Source organism: Babylonia areolata, chromosome 8 (genome assembly GCF_041734735.1).
Source record: "Babylonia areolata isolate BAREFJ2019XMU chromosome 8, ASM4173473v1, whole genome shotgun sequence".
Classification (NCBI taxonomy): Eukaryota; Metazoa; Mollusca; class Gastropoda; order Neogastropoda; family Buccinidae; genus Babylonia; species Babylonia areolata.
In genome coordinates this window covers 48,444,401-48,459,680 of record NC_134883.1, presented here as the reverse complement: position 1 = coordinate 48,459,680, position 15,280 = coordinate 48,444,401, and the positions used below count along the sequence as shown (strand labels likewise).

At 41.0% G+C, this 15,280-nt stretch overlaps 2 protein-coding genes across 5 annotated transcripts in view; one reads left to right on the top strand and one right to left on the bottom strand.

The window, feature by feature from the left end:
* On the bottom strand, positions 1–7,845 carry LOC143284893 (uncharacterized). The gene is made up of 7 exons (XM_076592021.1): positions 7,732–7,845; positions 7,564–7,645; positions 6,059–6,229; positions 5,482–5,575; positions 4,751–4,788; positions 3,764–4,395; positions 1–3,343 (listed from the first exon to the last, which is right to left on the bottom strand). Exons 1-7 carry the CDS (start codon positions 7,796–7,798, stop codon positions 2,373–2,375), a joined length of 2,055 nt encoding a protein of 684 aa, XP_076448136.1. The 5' UTR covers positions 7,799–7,845; the 3' UTR covers positions 1–2,372.
* A 252-nt stretch (positions 7,846–8,097) lies between these two features.
* The window catches only part of LOC143284892 (uncharacterized), a 129,435-nt gene continuing 122,252 nt past the window's right edge, over positions 8,098–15,280 (top strand). For all 4 annotated transcript variants that reach the window (XM_076592020.1, XM_076592019.1, XM_076592018.1 and 1 more), the window contains exons 1-2: positions 8,098–8,207; positions 10,533–10,619. In XM_076592020.1, the coding sequence (XP_076448135.1) occupies positions 10,533–10,619 (87 nt within the window). In that variant the 5' untranslated portion in view covers positions 8,098–8,207. The remainder of the gene's footprint in view (positions 8,208–10,532; positions 10,620–15,280) is intronic.

Genomic DNA, 15,280 nt, shown 5'->3' with positions numbered 1-15,280 from the left:
TTTAAATATATTGCATTGTTTTATCATTTTTAATCATTTAACACATTGGATTCATGAACAATGCACAACACAGCCCACTTGTGGTTCTTGCACAACTTGATTTCTGCATGATCCACATGCTGTGACGTGGGCACACAACAATGTCACATGAACAATGTGCCAATTTCCCATTCTCTCAATAACAACCAAAAATAATAATCACTCTCTCGTTTCTCACTAACACTAAACAGTCAAAATCATGTTACAGTCTGCTCTGCTCTCATGAACTGATAAATGAGGACTCCCCAAACTGCAAACTGTCAATCGACTCAATGCCTAAATGTAGTATATCAAGTGAATGGAGTCACTAACATGAAAATGTGTAAAAATAAATACGGGAGAAAAAAAAAGAAGATAAATGTACAAAAATATCCCTTCCCTCCCCTAATCCTTAATAATCAAATGTTTTTCCCAAGTAAATCTGATCAATGTTGCATCAGAATGTCTTTCATTAGACAATCTAATGAAATGCCCAAATCGACATGTAATATTCTCTCTGTTCGATAGCAGGAATGGGTTTGAGCTATTGGCAAGTTTGCATTTCTTGCATGGTTTTTATGGTTGAAACAGAGCCAGCAGGACAACAATCTGTTCACATGCATGGCTCAGTATCTGAATTTTTTCCCCCGTCTTAATAATGTTGGTCTTTTTTCCCCCCTCTGAACTAGATCTTGCAGTCAGGAATCCAATGGTACTAACAAATATTTGGACAGCAGCTGAACCTGTTTTACATTCTGATAACAAAGCAAGTGTTAACTGATCCTTTAAACAGAAGCCACAGAAACTATGGTTTCATGCTCAATTATCCAAGATGAGTCTCAACACTGGTAAACCGTAAAGGTTCTGGCATGCTATCCTTGATATTGGTAAACGATTTGAAAAGGAAATTCTTCTCACTGATTGTGACCAATCCCATGCTAGTCAACAAAAATGTATTTTTCCCCCCTTCAGAAAGTAGTTCTCTTGCAGGGATTTTTCTTTCTTCCTTTTACCTGATACTGTCTTCAGAAATTAGTCTCCTCAGTGTCATTCATTCCCTGTATTTTACACCAAAAAGCTTGGAAGTAACGCATGTTAGGACTTCTTTCAAAGCTTAAAAACCAAAAAGAAAGAGAAGATTATCACCTGTGAAAATCACAGCAATTCATTTGTGGGCAAATGTTGACAATGTTTTTTGTGTACCATGATATCAGAATGCATGTTTTTTTTTTTCAATCACAACATGTTCGTTTTCTTTTATACTGAAATTGAACATGCGACATTTTTGTCAGGAAATACAATCTTCCCCCTCAAATATACTGACAGTGCAAAAGGCCTCGTGAGCTTTTTATCTGCTGGAGGCAGCAACGTAATGCAAGTCCAATATCTATTTTTTCACAGGTTCCTGAGAAAATGCCAATTTCAGTCAACAATTTGTTTTTGAAGCTGTATTTTCTGTATGGCCCCATGACCTTTTAAACGTTGATTCAAGAGAATGATGAAATATGGTATTGTCTAATCAGATTTGCTGCCTTAGGCATTTGTACAAGTATGTAGTTCCTGAGAAAATATCAATGTTATTAAAACCACAGACACTCTGAGAATGTTACAAATTGGGTCACTTTGCTAGAAGCAAGCCCCAACCAGACAAACAAAGGATACTATAAATAATATTTTACAGAAAAGAAAATCATAGACAGTGTGTATCCATGATAAAGTATGTGAATGAAGATATTAGCTGCCTGCAGGAACAGAGTGAGGAGCCCTTGAACTGCCCAAACAAAACTTGTTGCCATGTTACACCTATGTTTCAGCAGATTTGTCTCCACTTTCACAATCCTCTAATAGTTTACGCAAAGCAGAGATGGCAAACCCTCTATTGACTGAACCAGTTTGTTTCTGAACAAGTCTATTGTGTAGTTTGAGTCATTTATATGTAATACATGTAATCATTTCACAATCAGTTATTCCATACGGCATCCAGTTGCTCTCAATAACATAATTTATAAAATCTTATGACAAAAGACGACTGACAAGTCACAAATGACTGAATAAGTTTGTACAGGTGTTTTGGCAGTATGTTTGGTTTAGCGTTCTAGTATTTTCTGCTTGCTAGGAACACTAGATCACCATAATTATGGACACCTGTGACTCCTGGTAAACTGCCTGAGAAGGAAATTAACAGCAGACATCCTGACCAGAACAGAGCCCATTAGGTTGAGTGCACCAACAGCCAACACGGGCCATTTCTGCGCCTGTCTCTCACCACAGGGACACAGCCAGGCTGTCCATGCAGCTGGGGCACAACCTGAGCTGATGAAAGCTGTCCTCTGAACACTGCACCAAGTGTGGGGTCAGTCCTGTTCCATGGGTTCTGGCTGTGAGGAGCTGTCTGTGGAGGGGGCTTCCTGCTGTACGTCACCACTTCCACTGCTGGTGGTGGTAGCTTCTGGCTCCGTGCTCTCTGCTGCCTTGGGAACACTGTCACTGCCCTCAGCACTGTCCGTCTCCATGTCAACTGCAGAGTTGGTGTCTGCCTCCTCAGATCTCTCTTCTTCAGAAGAAGCCGAAAGGGCCACTGGGGATGCTGATGATGAAGTAGTTGCAGTAGAGTTGACAACATCAGCATCTGATGCTTTGGGGTTGGTTGATTCTGCATCAGGTGCTGCTGCCGTGCAAGCGGAGGGGGATTTTTCTTGCGATGTGGAAACTTCAGAGGAGTCTTCAGCTGTGTTGGCTTCTGCACTGTCTGAAGTGGGCACTGCTGATACAGGTGGCACCGGATCCTCTGCTCCTGATGTGTCGGAGGTGGTCGGGGAAGTGTTGGTGATGACAGGATCGGACTTGGATGCAGTCGGCACTGTGTCCACACTTTGTGCCTCTTTGCTATCATCTGCATCACTGGCTGCTGTGCCGCTTTCTTCACCCCCCTCCACCTTAGTGGCACTATCACATTCCTCTATCTGGGCATCCTTCACCTGTGCCTCAGTCTCCCCCTCTCCGCTGGACACTTGGTCTTGTGCACTGTCAGAGTCAGGCTGAACACAGGTGTCTGCACAGCTGTCCTCAGTGGATGGCTTGGCATCAGAGGAGTCTGCCACTGCCACACTGGCCACTTCTTCACTGGCACTGGTGCGTGATTCTACACCTTCCTGTGATTCTGAGCAACCACTGTTGGGGGATTCTGGAACTGAAGCAACAGGTGATTCTGCTCCTGAAGCCTCTCTGGATTCTGCACTCGAGCTGGTCTGGGATTGTGCCTCGGTGTCATCCTGGGTTTCTGCTGTGCTGGGCTCCGACTTGGCTGTCTTGTCCGTGATGTTGGCTGCAAAACAGAAATCACTCAATTCAATGACTGAACAACATAAAACGGAAGAAAACTGTTATGCTGTTTGATATACTTTCACCCTGTTCCATCTTTAAAAAAGAAGAAGTATTTTTGGTAATTTTACTTTCGTAAAGTGAATGACACTTTTTGGGTCGCATATTTGTGTAATCAGATGTCTTCAGTCTTCATCATTTATGATTTTAAATATTCATGGGTTTTTTCTGCTCTTTCACTTCAGGCAAGACTGACAGCCTTTTGTGTCAAAGGTGCCTTAACTATGCAGCAATGGAAAAAGAATCGACACTGAGTTTCTGTTCACGAAAAGAATATAAGGAGCACAAGATCCCAGTCCCCAACACCACAAAACAACCCTCCCCACCCCCCAGGCCCCAGGAAAAAAAAGACAAATCAGCTCACCAAGCCAGTCGCCACTTGCAGGTGATGTGACTTCTGCACTGCCTTCCGTCACCCCCTCTGTTGGCGTTTCCTTCATCCCTTCAGCCGCCACAGGCAGTGTCTCCACCACCGTTTCCTCCACCACCCCCGCTGCCTCTTGGGAGATGGCTGTCGACAAGGCCGCTTCCTCCTCCACCCCAACCATCTCCTCCGCTGCCACATGCTGGTCAGAACTGTCCACTGTCTCTTCCAAGCTGGACACTAGGGGCACATGGGCAGAGGGCGTGCCTGTGACAGCTGAACCGTCAGCGGCCACATCCATGCTGCTGGAAGCCACCATGTCATGACCGTTGACAGGGGAGGGGTCGGAAGAGGTGTGGGGGGTAGTGGTGCTGGCACCAGACAGGGATTCTTTGGGGTCCGGGAGGTCACAGACTTCCAGGAGCGGAGAGGTGGAGGGGGTAATGAGGTCGGCCTGGACAGGCCAGGAGGTGGTTGGGGAGGAGGAGGAGGAGGAGGGGGAGGACCAGGAGGGGACAGGGGGTGTGGCCGCTGTGTGACCGCTGGAGGTGGCTGAAGCGCCACCCTCCTCGCTGCTGCTGTTGTTGCTGTCCATGCCATTCACCAGGTTCTTCGACTCCGACACCACCTTCCTGATGACGCATTGCAGCCGCCAGTCAACCAAACAGCTACAAACTTCAGCTAAGTATTCAACTATTTCTATAAGCCTACCTGAATTACACATAAAACTACAAATAGCTACACTCGAAGTAAATTACCATTTCTGTAAATCTAAATGAATTAAAAAATATATTATTTCGCTAGTGGCCAACAACAAAACTGGAATCAAGTTTCCAAGTATTCCTTAGAGTTAAGTCTACATTTATGATTTACAACATTTCAGGTTTCAAAAAGAAATATTTTGCAGCTAGTACTAATCATAATATGACTAAACACAAGCAGGAGGGAAAATAGGAAGAGGCCTGAGACTGAGAAAAATAAACTTACCTTCCAAATGGATCAACTGTGCTTACAACCAAGACATTCTGCAACAGACATGTTCATAATTTCAACTAATGGCCACCACAGAAATATAACAGTATGTCATCATTATGATAAACAGGTTGTTTTTTTGATAAATGCATAAGCAATGCTCTTGGGATACATACAAATGATTGTGCATTTGCAAGTATGAAGAGTCACAATTACAAGTGATTGTGCATTCACAAATTTGGACACACAAGTATATAAGTGATCATGCAGTTGCAAGTTTAAACAGTCACACTCTTGTGCAGGCATGGCTTAATTAGTGTTCATTCATTCCTAAGATCAAACACCAAAGATAAATTCATGGTCATACCCCTTTGTGGGCTTTCAATCGGGTAATGTGTTTTCATGATGCACTGCCCCTAACTATGGCTGCCAAAAGGGTGGAACAAAAATTATCATATGCATAACAAATGAATGCTGGAATGGCATTTGTAGTGGATAAAAAAAGAAAGAAAAAAGTACAGTACACTACAGTCATGTGAAAAAAAGCAACAACACACCTACTGACCTGTGGCATTTCTCTCACTCACTCGCACATTCTGATAATCAAAATGCAGCTCTACATGAATACGTCCACAAGCACAAATACTCTGTTTCAATATATTCAAATGAAAAAAACAACAACTCAACAAAACATAAACAGAACACAACGAACTGTTCCTGATCACAATGAAGAAGTTCTCCCTTACCTTTTCAAGACCTCTCATGAATTTGTCACAACGCTTGTAATGCCGCTTGGGATCAGTCAGAAGCTCACACAGACGTTGGATGGTGAATGGGGCACTGAAATAAGGGGAAACAATTCACAATAATTATCTAAATTTTACCTTCGGTCACACCTGAGCACACAATAACAAAGTGTCTGTGTCAATGTGTGCACTCCCTTTTTTTTCTTTTAATGCATCTGACCTCTTTTTGTACATTTGACCTCTTTCCGTACAATGCTCAAAATACATCACCATCATCAATGTTGAAAATTTTTTGTTTCTCCCTTCTTCTCTGCATTAATTCACAGAAAAAGAGGCAGATGTGGAAACTGACAAACTGATCTTTTTAAAAGCTGCTTTTGTCCCAATCATCAAGAATTCCAGTTAAAAAAAAAAAAAAAAAAAAAAAGCATTTAAAACTTGCAAGTTAAAGAGACAGAAGCTAAAACAGAAATGGTTTTCAAAAAAAAAAAAAAAAAAAAAAAAAAAAAAAAAAAAAAAAAGAAGCCCAAAACAAGATAAAAGCAATCTTGAACTCTGCCCAGAAACAAAACCTTACCCATGAAATCTGTGGACTGCTTCCATGATGCGTGCTCTGTAGACTTCAAAGTGAGCATTTTCCACGTTTGGGCAGGTCGGCATCTCATCATTTATACACTCCTCATTGAATTCATGCATCACTTGTTCCAGTTTAGCCACAAACAATGCCTTTAACAATGTCCATGGAAACCTAGTCAACACAAAAAAAGATATAAAAGCCTTCTTTTACAGAGTTAAATAACACTTAAACTAATCATTGTCTTTTCAAAAATTCACCATTCAAATGTCTTTGGAAGCAATGTAAATATCTGAAGAGATCAGCATAACCAGGGAAAGAAGAATGAAAGAAAGAAAAAAAACACACAACAAAACAGCAACAACAAACAAACCCATCAACCTTCCTGTCTTCCACAGTTCAATCCTTCAACAGGCCTGAGTTGTGTCATGTGTCTGGACCTAATGTTGTTTCCCCCATAGACTCAAGATAAAGTGAGATTTCCAACACACTATATATTCAAATGTTACTGGAAGCTTAATCCCCTTGTTTTAACCCCTGAAGTAATTTCCCTGAGAATTTTACCTTAAAAATCCTGATTTAACAGCTCACTGTTCAATCACACATGACATACACAGTGCAGCACCTCTAGTGTAAGTGAGAAAGACCTCTTACCAAGAATCCAAGATGACTCCAACATGGCTTGTGTAATATGGAGGTAGTGATAGTGAGTAAACTATGCTTCTGGGCAAAGCCATTGTCATGCACTGTGCCAAGCTGAACAAGGGATGAGCAGGCGAAAAACGATGACAGCACGGGCGTGTGCCATGGCAGAAAATTTTAATTCATTTCAATGAAGTCATTATACAGGGAAAGAATTCTTATTCAAATATGCCTAGACCAGCAGACAGTGATACCCCTGACACACCTTGAAATGCTCAAGAATAAAATGTCACAAAAACAAATCAAGAATCTATGAGAGAGTTACTTACTATGACTGGTTTGGGTTGTTTTAATTTTTTGTTGTTGTCAATCTTAAGTGTCCTCCTCCTGCAGTTCTGTGATATAGTGACCTCAACTGTGTGGCTGAGTAACTGGCTTGTTTACCATTGATATCACATGGTTGAGGAAAAGTATTATTAAAAAAAAAACCAACCCGATTTTCATTTCCCCATCCTGATTGATGCAAGGGAAGTTACTCCAAATATCAATTAAGTTCATTCCAGTTATATAATTGAAATGTTACTGTTTCTACAATTCCCAGAAATAAACATGTCTATGTAAATTCACTGGAAGTGCAGATCCACCTTAGAATTCACACTAATCGGAAAAGGAAATCAAACTTGTGTCCATTACTCCATTACTGTTTTTCTCGTAAAAATGAATGAACAACCAAAATCACATTCACGTGGACAAATACGCAACTGTCTATAACTTATGCCACAAACAAATAAACCAACAGATTCACATATGGGTAAATCACTTAAGAAATCGTCTAAACTGAGTAAGAAAAAAAATTCCGAACTTACAGCGTCTCCCCAGTTTTCGCCACTTGCTTCAGGAATTGTTCCAGCAGTGGTGGAATTTCTTTTGGCTGTTTCCGTGAAAAATCTGAAACAAAATATTTCAATTACACCACACGTTTATAAATATTATAAATCAAACCATAACGCGACCATATATTTGTTTATACAAACCATTTAAGGCGTCCAATATCTCCTCGCGATTGTCCATTGTCGGAGTTTGACCAGCGATTCGCACCATGAAGGTCGACAAATGGCGTACAGGAAGTGACGACAAACACAACGAAATCAATTTTGAGGGGTGAAGGGATAAAAGTATAGAAATTGTTACAAAACTTGCACGAACAGAAAATGTTTCAGAATATGATGACAAGATGTTCATGTGAAGGTTTTATTTCACTGTAAAAGATAGAATCAGAATGCCCCACCATTTAAAAAGTGGAAATACATCACCCAGAATTGCCCGTCACAAATTAATGTTGGACTCGCCTGTTGAAGGCTCTTCCAAATCTAAAATTAGAGATTGTAAATATGGCGCGGCAGAGGGGGAGAGGCTTTGAAGTGCTTCTCGTCGTCGGTGAAGTTTGAGCACGTAATAAGAAGAAGACAACCACTCCAAAAATACGCACAAGAGATATATTGTCGCCAAGGTAAGGATTTGTACTGTGCGCAATATTTGCTTTTGACAGCTAACAGTTACTAGGTAACAAGGTAATCTGCAGGTGGGTTACCTTATCATCAGTCGAACCGAACAAAGTGCCTTGGGGACAGACAGGTGTGATGTCATTCCTGTCTCTTTATCCTGACACAGCTTGGCAAGTGGGCATGTACACGGGATTAGCGGTGTTGGTCGTTTTGGTTATTAATTTGTGCTTTTGTGAGAATGCGTTCTTTGACACAGGCGCCAAACCAGAAAATAACTTACTTTCCATTTGTGACCCCGGAAATTGACCACAGGTGAATACCTGGGCTGTCAGGACCTCCACCCCGCCCCCATCATCACCCTAAATAGTTTAAATGACTTGCCTCCACTCTCGTCGAATTATCATCAGCATGAATCACAAAATACATAATATTATATGCACATGTCAGGGCATGCACATGTGAAAAAAGAACACACACACACACACACATCAGGGTTTCTGTGCAGTTAAAATTCTTGGAGGTCCCATGGACTCGTTAATGATGGCTTGAATACAGCATATTTATAAATCCTTTAAAATCACTCTGAAACATTATCATGTCCACAAAATACATAAATTATTCTTTAAAAAATTATGACGAAAGACTTGGAAATTCAAAATATGCTTTTCAGTAGTTCCCTGTAATTATTCCAGCACTATTTCAGTATACTATTTGTTGTTTGACTGTGCAGTATAAGAAAACAAAATGAAATGAAACAAATTATAATTATTTCAAGAAGGTTGTGAAATAAGCATTACATTATACAACTTTTTTTTAAAAGATTTTTTTATGTCCAGCCACTGGGCAAAAGGAAAAGGAAAAAAACAAAACAAAAAACAAATGAACAAAAAAACACACACACACAAAAGAAAAAAAAAAAAAAAAAAACAGAGAAAGAGAGAGAGAGAGAACAGAGGAATAGATATGAGCAGAAGATAGTGTGATATCCAAGGTGTTTTGTATGTGGGCTGTTAGAATGATAATTCATGGCAGCGGATGGAATTAGCTCAGGCTGAGCATGCATTTTTTAAAATATACAAAATATGACAATCAGTATCAGTGTGTGCAGTATTATGCATATATATATATATATATATATATATGTGTGTGTGTGTGTGTGTGTGTGTGTGTTTAAAATTTCAGATCAAATTGCATGCCTCTGCTAAGTTTAAAACAGTATGATCGTGAGCTTTATGTTGATAATGAGATGGATGTGAACATAAAGAGTGACTCATGGGAAGATTGCTGTTAAAGAGGGTGAAGTTGATGCAGCCTGAAGTATTGTGAGTGGTAATCAAGCCCATCAGTGTGTGCCCTGTATATTTCACACGGGATTGAGAGGCAGGTGTGTATTTGACATTCATCACTTGCACACAGTCTGCCTGGTATTTTCCACAGAAATGCCTCACACACACACACACACACACGTGGGGTGTACACACTCTCATTCTCTCTCTCTCTCTCTTTCTCACTCACATGCATGTATGTAATTATCAACCATTTACTTAAAATGGCAATCAATAGTTTGTATGTGACTAATAGGTGAATGCATTTTCCACACAGGTAAACACTAATAACAGTTTGTTAGTGTTGGATGGAATGTTTGCTTTTCACTGTGTGAACATTTTCTTTCTTTATTGTTTTTTTTTTGTTCATATGTACACTTTTTTTATACTTTATTTGTAAAATGTGTGTGTGGTTTATGTTCATGGTTTTTATACAAATATGTGTAATTTTTGTGTGGATATCTATTTGTGTGTGTGTGTGTGTGTATGCAAGTGCATGTGCACTGGTGTTTGTGGTTGTGTGTGTGTGCGTGTGCGGGCACGCACATGCATACCTGTGCATACATGTGCATGTGTGTGCATGTGCCATTTCCATGTGTGTGTTTGGTTGCATGTTGGTTTGTGTTAGGTTAGTTGTGTATACACAGATGTGTTTATGTGCATGTCACTGTGTGTATGTGTGTGTGTGTGTGTGTGTGCACATTTGAGTATTTTGTTCTTCAGTGTGTGTGGGTGTGTGTGTGTGTGTGTGTGTGCACACACATTTGAGTACTTTGTTCTTCAGTTTAACAGCATTTCACTGGAAGTTATATTTGATGGACACATTTAAATGTGCATGTGTGTGTATACTGTGTCAGTATGTGTATGTCTCCGAGTGTATGTCTCATGTGCGTGTTTGTGTGTGTTTGTGTTTGTGTGAATGCATGTGTGTGCGTGCGTGTGTGTGTTATACATGTGACTAAGCGTACAGGATATGTGCATTGCATGTGCATGTTGTATGTGTAGATGTCGAACCAGACGCTTTCACAGATGCAGCTGGTCAGCTGTAACGATGCCGATTTTGACAAAAACATCAAGAACCTGACCGTCAAGGTGAGTTAATGAGCTTCTGGATTCTTTCCACCATATACAACATACATACATAATATGTATATATATATATATATTATTTTTGAAAACTTCATGTGTAAACTACTTCGTTAAGCAGATCAGCGCTTAACAGAACAGTGATAATCATGTCGCACTGCAGCAGAGGTATACAAAGAAAATGCAGTGGTTTTAAACTAGGCGATAAAGGAAAAAAAAAAAAAAGAAACCTAAACACGTGAACTCTCAAAATAGTTGAAGTCTTTTCGCGCTTGCACACAGATTCTGTAAATATTAGAAAAAGAGAACTTTGTTATCCCAGTTTGTGGAAGGCCAGGCAGTTGTTCACATATAATCAGAGGCAAGGGAGGAGAGAGAGAGAGGTGGTAGTGGTGGAGGTGGGCTAAGAAGAAGGCTGACCAGTGAAAGGTGTCTGCTGCCTGTCAGCAAGCTAAACCTGATATGTCGTGCATCTCTGTCCTGGGGGCGTGTACTTGTTAGGGTGTGGACCTGTCCTCATCATGGGACACAGGCATCAGCAGAAAAGGAAGAGGAAGAAGAAGAAGAAGAAAAAAAAAAAAAAAGCTGAAGGTAAAAGAAGAGAAAAAGAAGAAGAGGTAAAACAATGCACACATCACTTTAGTGTTTCAGTCTGTGATTAAATAATCGCTTGCAGAGTTGTGTTGATTTTTGTTTTTTGTTTTCATTAATTGAATTAATGTATCAAAGAACTGGGCATTATTACCAATAGTTGCTTAATTACTGCTATTAAAAGAATAATAATAATAATAATAATGGATATTTCTATAACACACTATCCAGAAATCTGCTCTAGGTGCTTTACAAAAATGCTTTTGTTAACATAAAACATTATGTCAATGTTACATACACACACCAAAATGTGACTACACACACACACACACACACACACACACACACACACACACAATGCATACATACATTTTAACATGTGTACCTAACAGCTACCCTAACACATATGCACACATAGGCAGGCACAAACTTACATAAACACACGCACACACAAAACAAATTCATATACATGCATGTAGTCATGTACACATACATATGTATACACACATAGTCAAGCGTATGAAATGTTGAATGTCAGTGTTGAAACTGAGCGTGTTTTTGACCGGTGTAAAATGTTAAGGGGGGATCACTGAATGAAGAACAGACATGTCAGCAGACGAAAACAAAACAGGTCGTTGAAAGAACGTTCTGTCTTGATAGAGGCAAAGTGACTAGGAGAGTCAGCATAGGACTCACACAGACACAGGCACACACACACACATACAGACAGACAGACACACACATGAACACACACATGAACACACACACACACACACACACCCACACACATGCTTGCGCGCGCGCGCACACACACACACACACACATGCTCGCACATGAACACACACACACACACACACACATGTTCACATATGAACACACACACACACGAACACACAAACAGACACAGGCAGATAGACAGACACAGACAGACAGACAGACAGACACACACACACACACACACACACACACAGACACACAGACACACACACACACACACACACACACACACACACACACACACACACACACACACACAAGGCAAACAAAATACACAAACTCACATAAAAGAATAAAGGAGAAAAAAATGGAGTTCAGTGGGGTATGGACTGAACAGTGTGTGCTTTACATTGTTTGGTATGGATTGAGCAGTGTGTGCATCAGATTGTTTGGTATGGATTGAACAGTGTGTGCTTTACATTGTTTGGTATGGATTGAACAGTGTGTGCATCAGATTGTTTGGTTTGGATTGAGCAGTGTGTGCATCAGATTGTTTGGTATGGATTGAACAGTGTGTGCATCAGATTGTTTGGTATGGATTGAACAGTGTGTGCATCAGATTGTTTGGTATGGATTGAACAGTGTGTGCATCAGATTGTTTGGTATGGATTGAACAGTGTGTGCTTCAGATTGTTTGGTTTGGATTGAACAGTGCGTGCTTCAGATTGTTTGGTTTGGATTGAACAGTGCGTGCTTCAGATTGTTTGGTATGGATTGAACAGTGTGTGCTTCAGATTGTTTGGTATGGATTGAACAGTGTGTGCTTCAGATTGTTTGGTATGGATTGAACAGTGTGTGCTTCAGATTGTTTGGTATGGATTGAACAGTGTGTGCATCAGATTGTTTGGTATGGATTGAACAGTGTGTGCTTCAGATTGTTTGGTATGGATTGAACAGTGTCTGCTTCAGATTGTTTGGTATGGATTGAACAGTGTGTGCTTTACATTGTTTGGTATAGATTAAACAGTGTCTGCTTTAGATTGTTTGGTATGGATTGAACAGTGTGTGCTTCACATTGTTTGGTATGGATTGAACAGTGTGTGCTTCAGATTGTTTGGTATGGATTGAACAGTGTGTGCTTTACATTGTTTGGTATAGATTAAACAGTGTCTGCTTTAGATTGTTTGGTATGGATTGAACAGTGTCTGCTTCAGATTGTTTCCATAATTCCCATATAATTATGCATGTATGCATTGTTGGTATGTCCTCTTAATCTAGTATTCAGATTTCTGTATTTTCATTTGGGAATGTGACTGGTAAAAAAAAACAACACAAAAACCCCCCAGCAACATACACATGCAAAGTATCCTTTCCGAACAGTGTGGCGATGTATTCTTTAAAAAAAAGAAAGAAAAAAAAGGAAGATATTATCACTTCCGTTGGGTGTGCCTAGTGATTGACTTGTTAACCTGTCAGTTGGGTCTGTGCGTGTCAGGTGGTTGTGTGCATGCAGTGGTGGGAGACACAGTGCCTGTGAATGTGATACGTTGTACGTTGATGGGTTCCCCTGGTCTTCTGTCTTGCTTCTGTCTTCTGTGGTTGGGATCTGTCGACAGGCTGTCTTGGTGTCGCGTATAGGATCGCACGTAGATAGTATTCATTGGCTCTTTCTCTAATCTCTTTCCAGTGCTCTTTTTTTTTTTTTTTTAACTGTCTTTTTTTTTTTCTTCTTCTTCTTCTCCTGTTACTCCTTTTTAATCCTCCTTCTTCTTCTTCTTTGTCGTCGTCGTTGTCGTCGTCTTCTTCTTCGTTGTCGTCTTCTTCTTCTACTTGTTCTTCTTTTCTTCTTCTCTTCTTCTTCTTCTTCTTCTCTTCTTCTTCTTCTTCTCTTCTTCTCTCACTTTAAAAAAAAATCATTGTCTATCTGTCCTTCCCTTTTCTCCCCACTGACTTGCTGGTACAATTCAGTTTTTCTCCAAATTATTTCTTATTGTGGGAGAGGAACACACACATAGCGCACTTTCTCCCTGGATAGTCTTATGCACTTGCAGTCAGGTACATGCACACATGCATCATTGCATGCATACCACACACACACACACAGACACACACACACACACACACACACACACACAGGTGCACATGAGCAAACACACACACACACACACGCACACACACACTCACTCACTCACACACACACACACACACACACACACACACACACACACACACGTAAAGAGAGAGTTTCAGTTTCAGTTTCAGTAGCTCAAGGAGGCGTCATTGCGTTCGGACAAATCCATATACGCTACACCACATCTGCCAAGCAGATGCCTGACCAGCAGCGTAACCCAACGCGCTTTGGTAAAGAACACACACAGAATGATGACTTGGTTAGCAGGGGTGGACTTGTCGTGCCCCTGTCATGCAGTGTGGGTCGGTCAGTGTAGGGGTACAGACCCCTTCAAGCTGTGCTGGGCTGTGGGGCTGAAGGTCTGTGAGGGTCTGGGTTTGAATTCCGCTCGACGTGCGCAATAGCCAAGTGGTTAAAGCGTTGGACTTTCAATCTGAGGGTCCTGGGTTCGAATCATGGTGACGGCGCCTGGTGGGTAAAGGGTGGAGATTTTCATGATCTCCCAGGTCAACATATGTGCAGACCTGCCTGTGCCTGAACCCCCCTCGTGTGTATACCGCAAGCAGAAGATCAAATATGCACGTTAAAGATCCTGTAATCCATGTCAGCGTTCGGTGGGTTATGGAAACAAAAACATACTCAGCATGCACGTCCCCGAAAGTGGAGTATGGCTGCCTACATGGCGGGTTAAAAAACGGTCATACACGTAAAAGCCCACTCGCGTATATACGAGTGAACGTGGGAGTTGCAGCCCACGAACTCAGAAGAAGAAGAAGAAGAAGAAGAAATCCGCTCTCTTCCTTTCTTCCTACTTTGATTGGAAAATCAAACTGAGCGTTGAGTCATTTGGAGGAGACGATAAAAGGAGGTCCTGAAAAAGAAAAAGAACACATGGCGACAAAATTGTTATTCTCTGGCAAAGTCCTGTAGAGGAAATCCACTGTGACTGGTACACAAGCCGAATATATATATATAGATATGCATGCACTCAAGGCATGACATTTAGCATGTTGAGATAAGCTGCTGACGGGCGCAATAGCCAAGTGGTTAAAGCGTTGGACTGTCAATCTGAGGGTCCCGGGTTCGAATCACGGTGACGGCGCCTGGTGGGTGAAGGGTGGAGATTTTTACGATCTCCCAGGTCAACATATGTGCAGACCTGCTAGTGCCTGTACCCCCTTCATGTGTATATGCCAGATCAAAAACGCACGTTAAAGATCCTGTAAT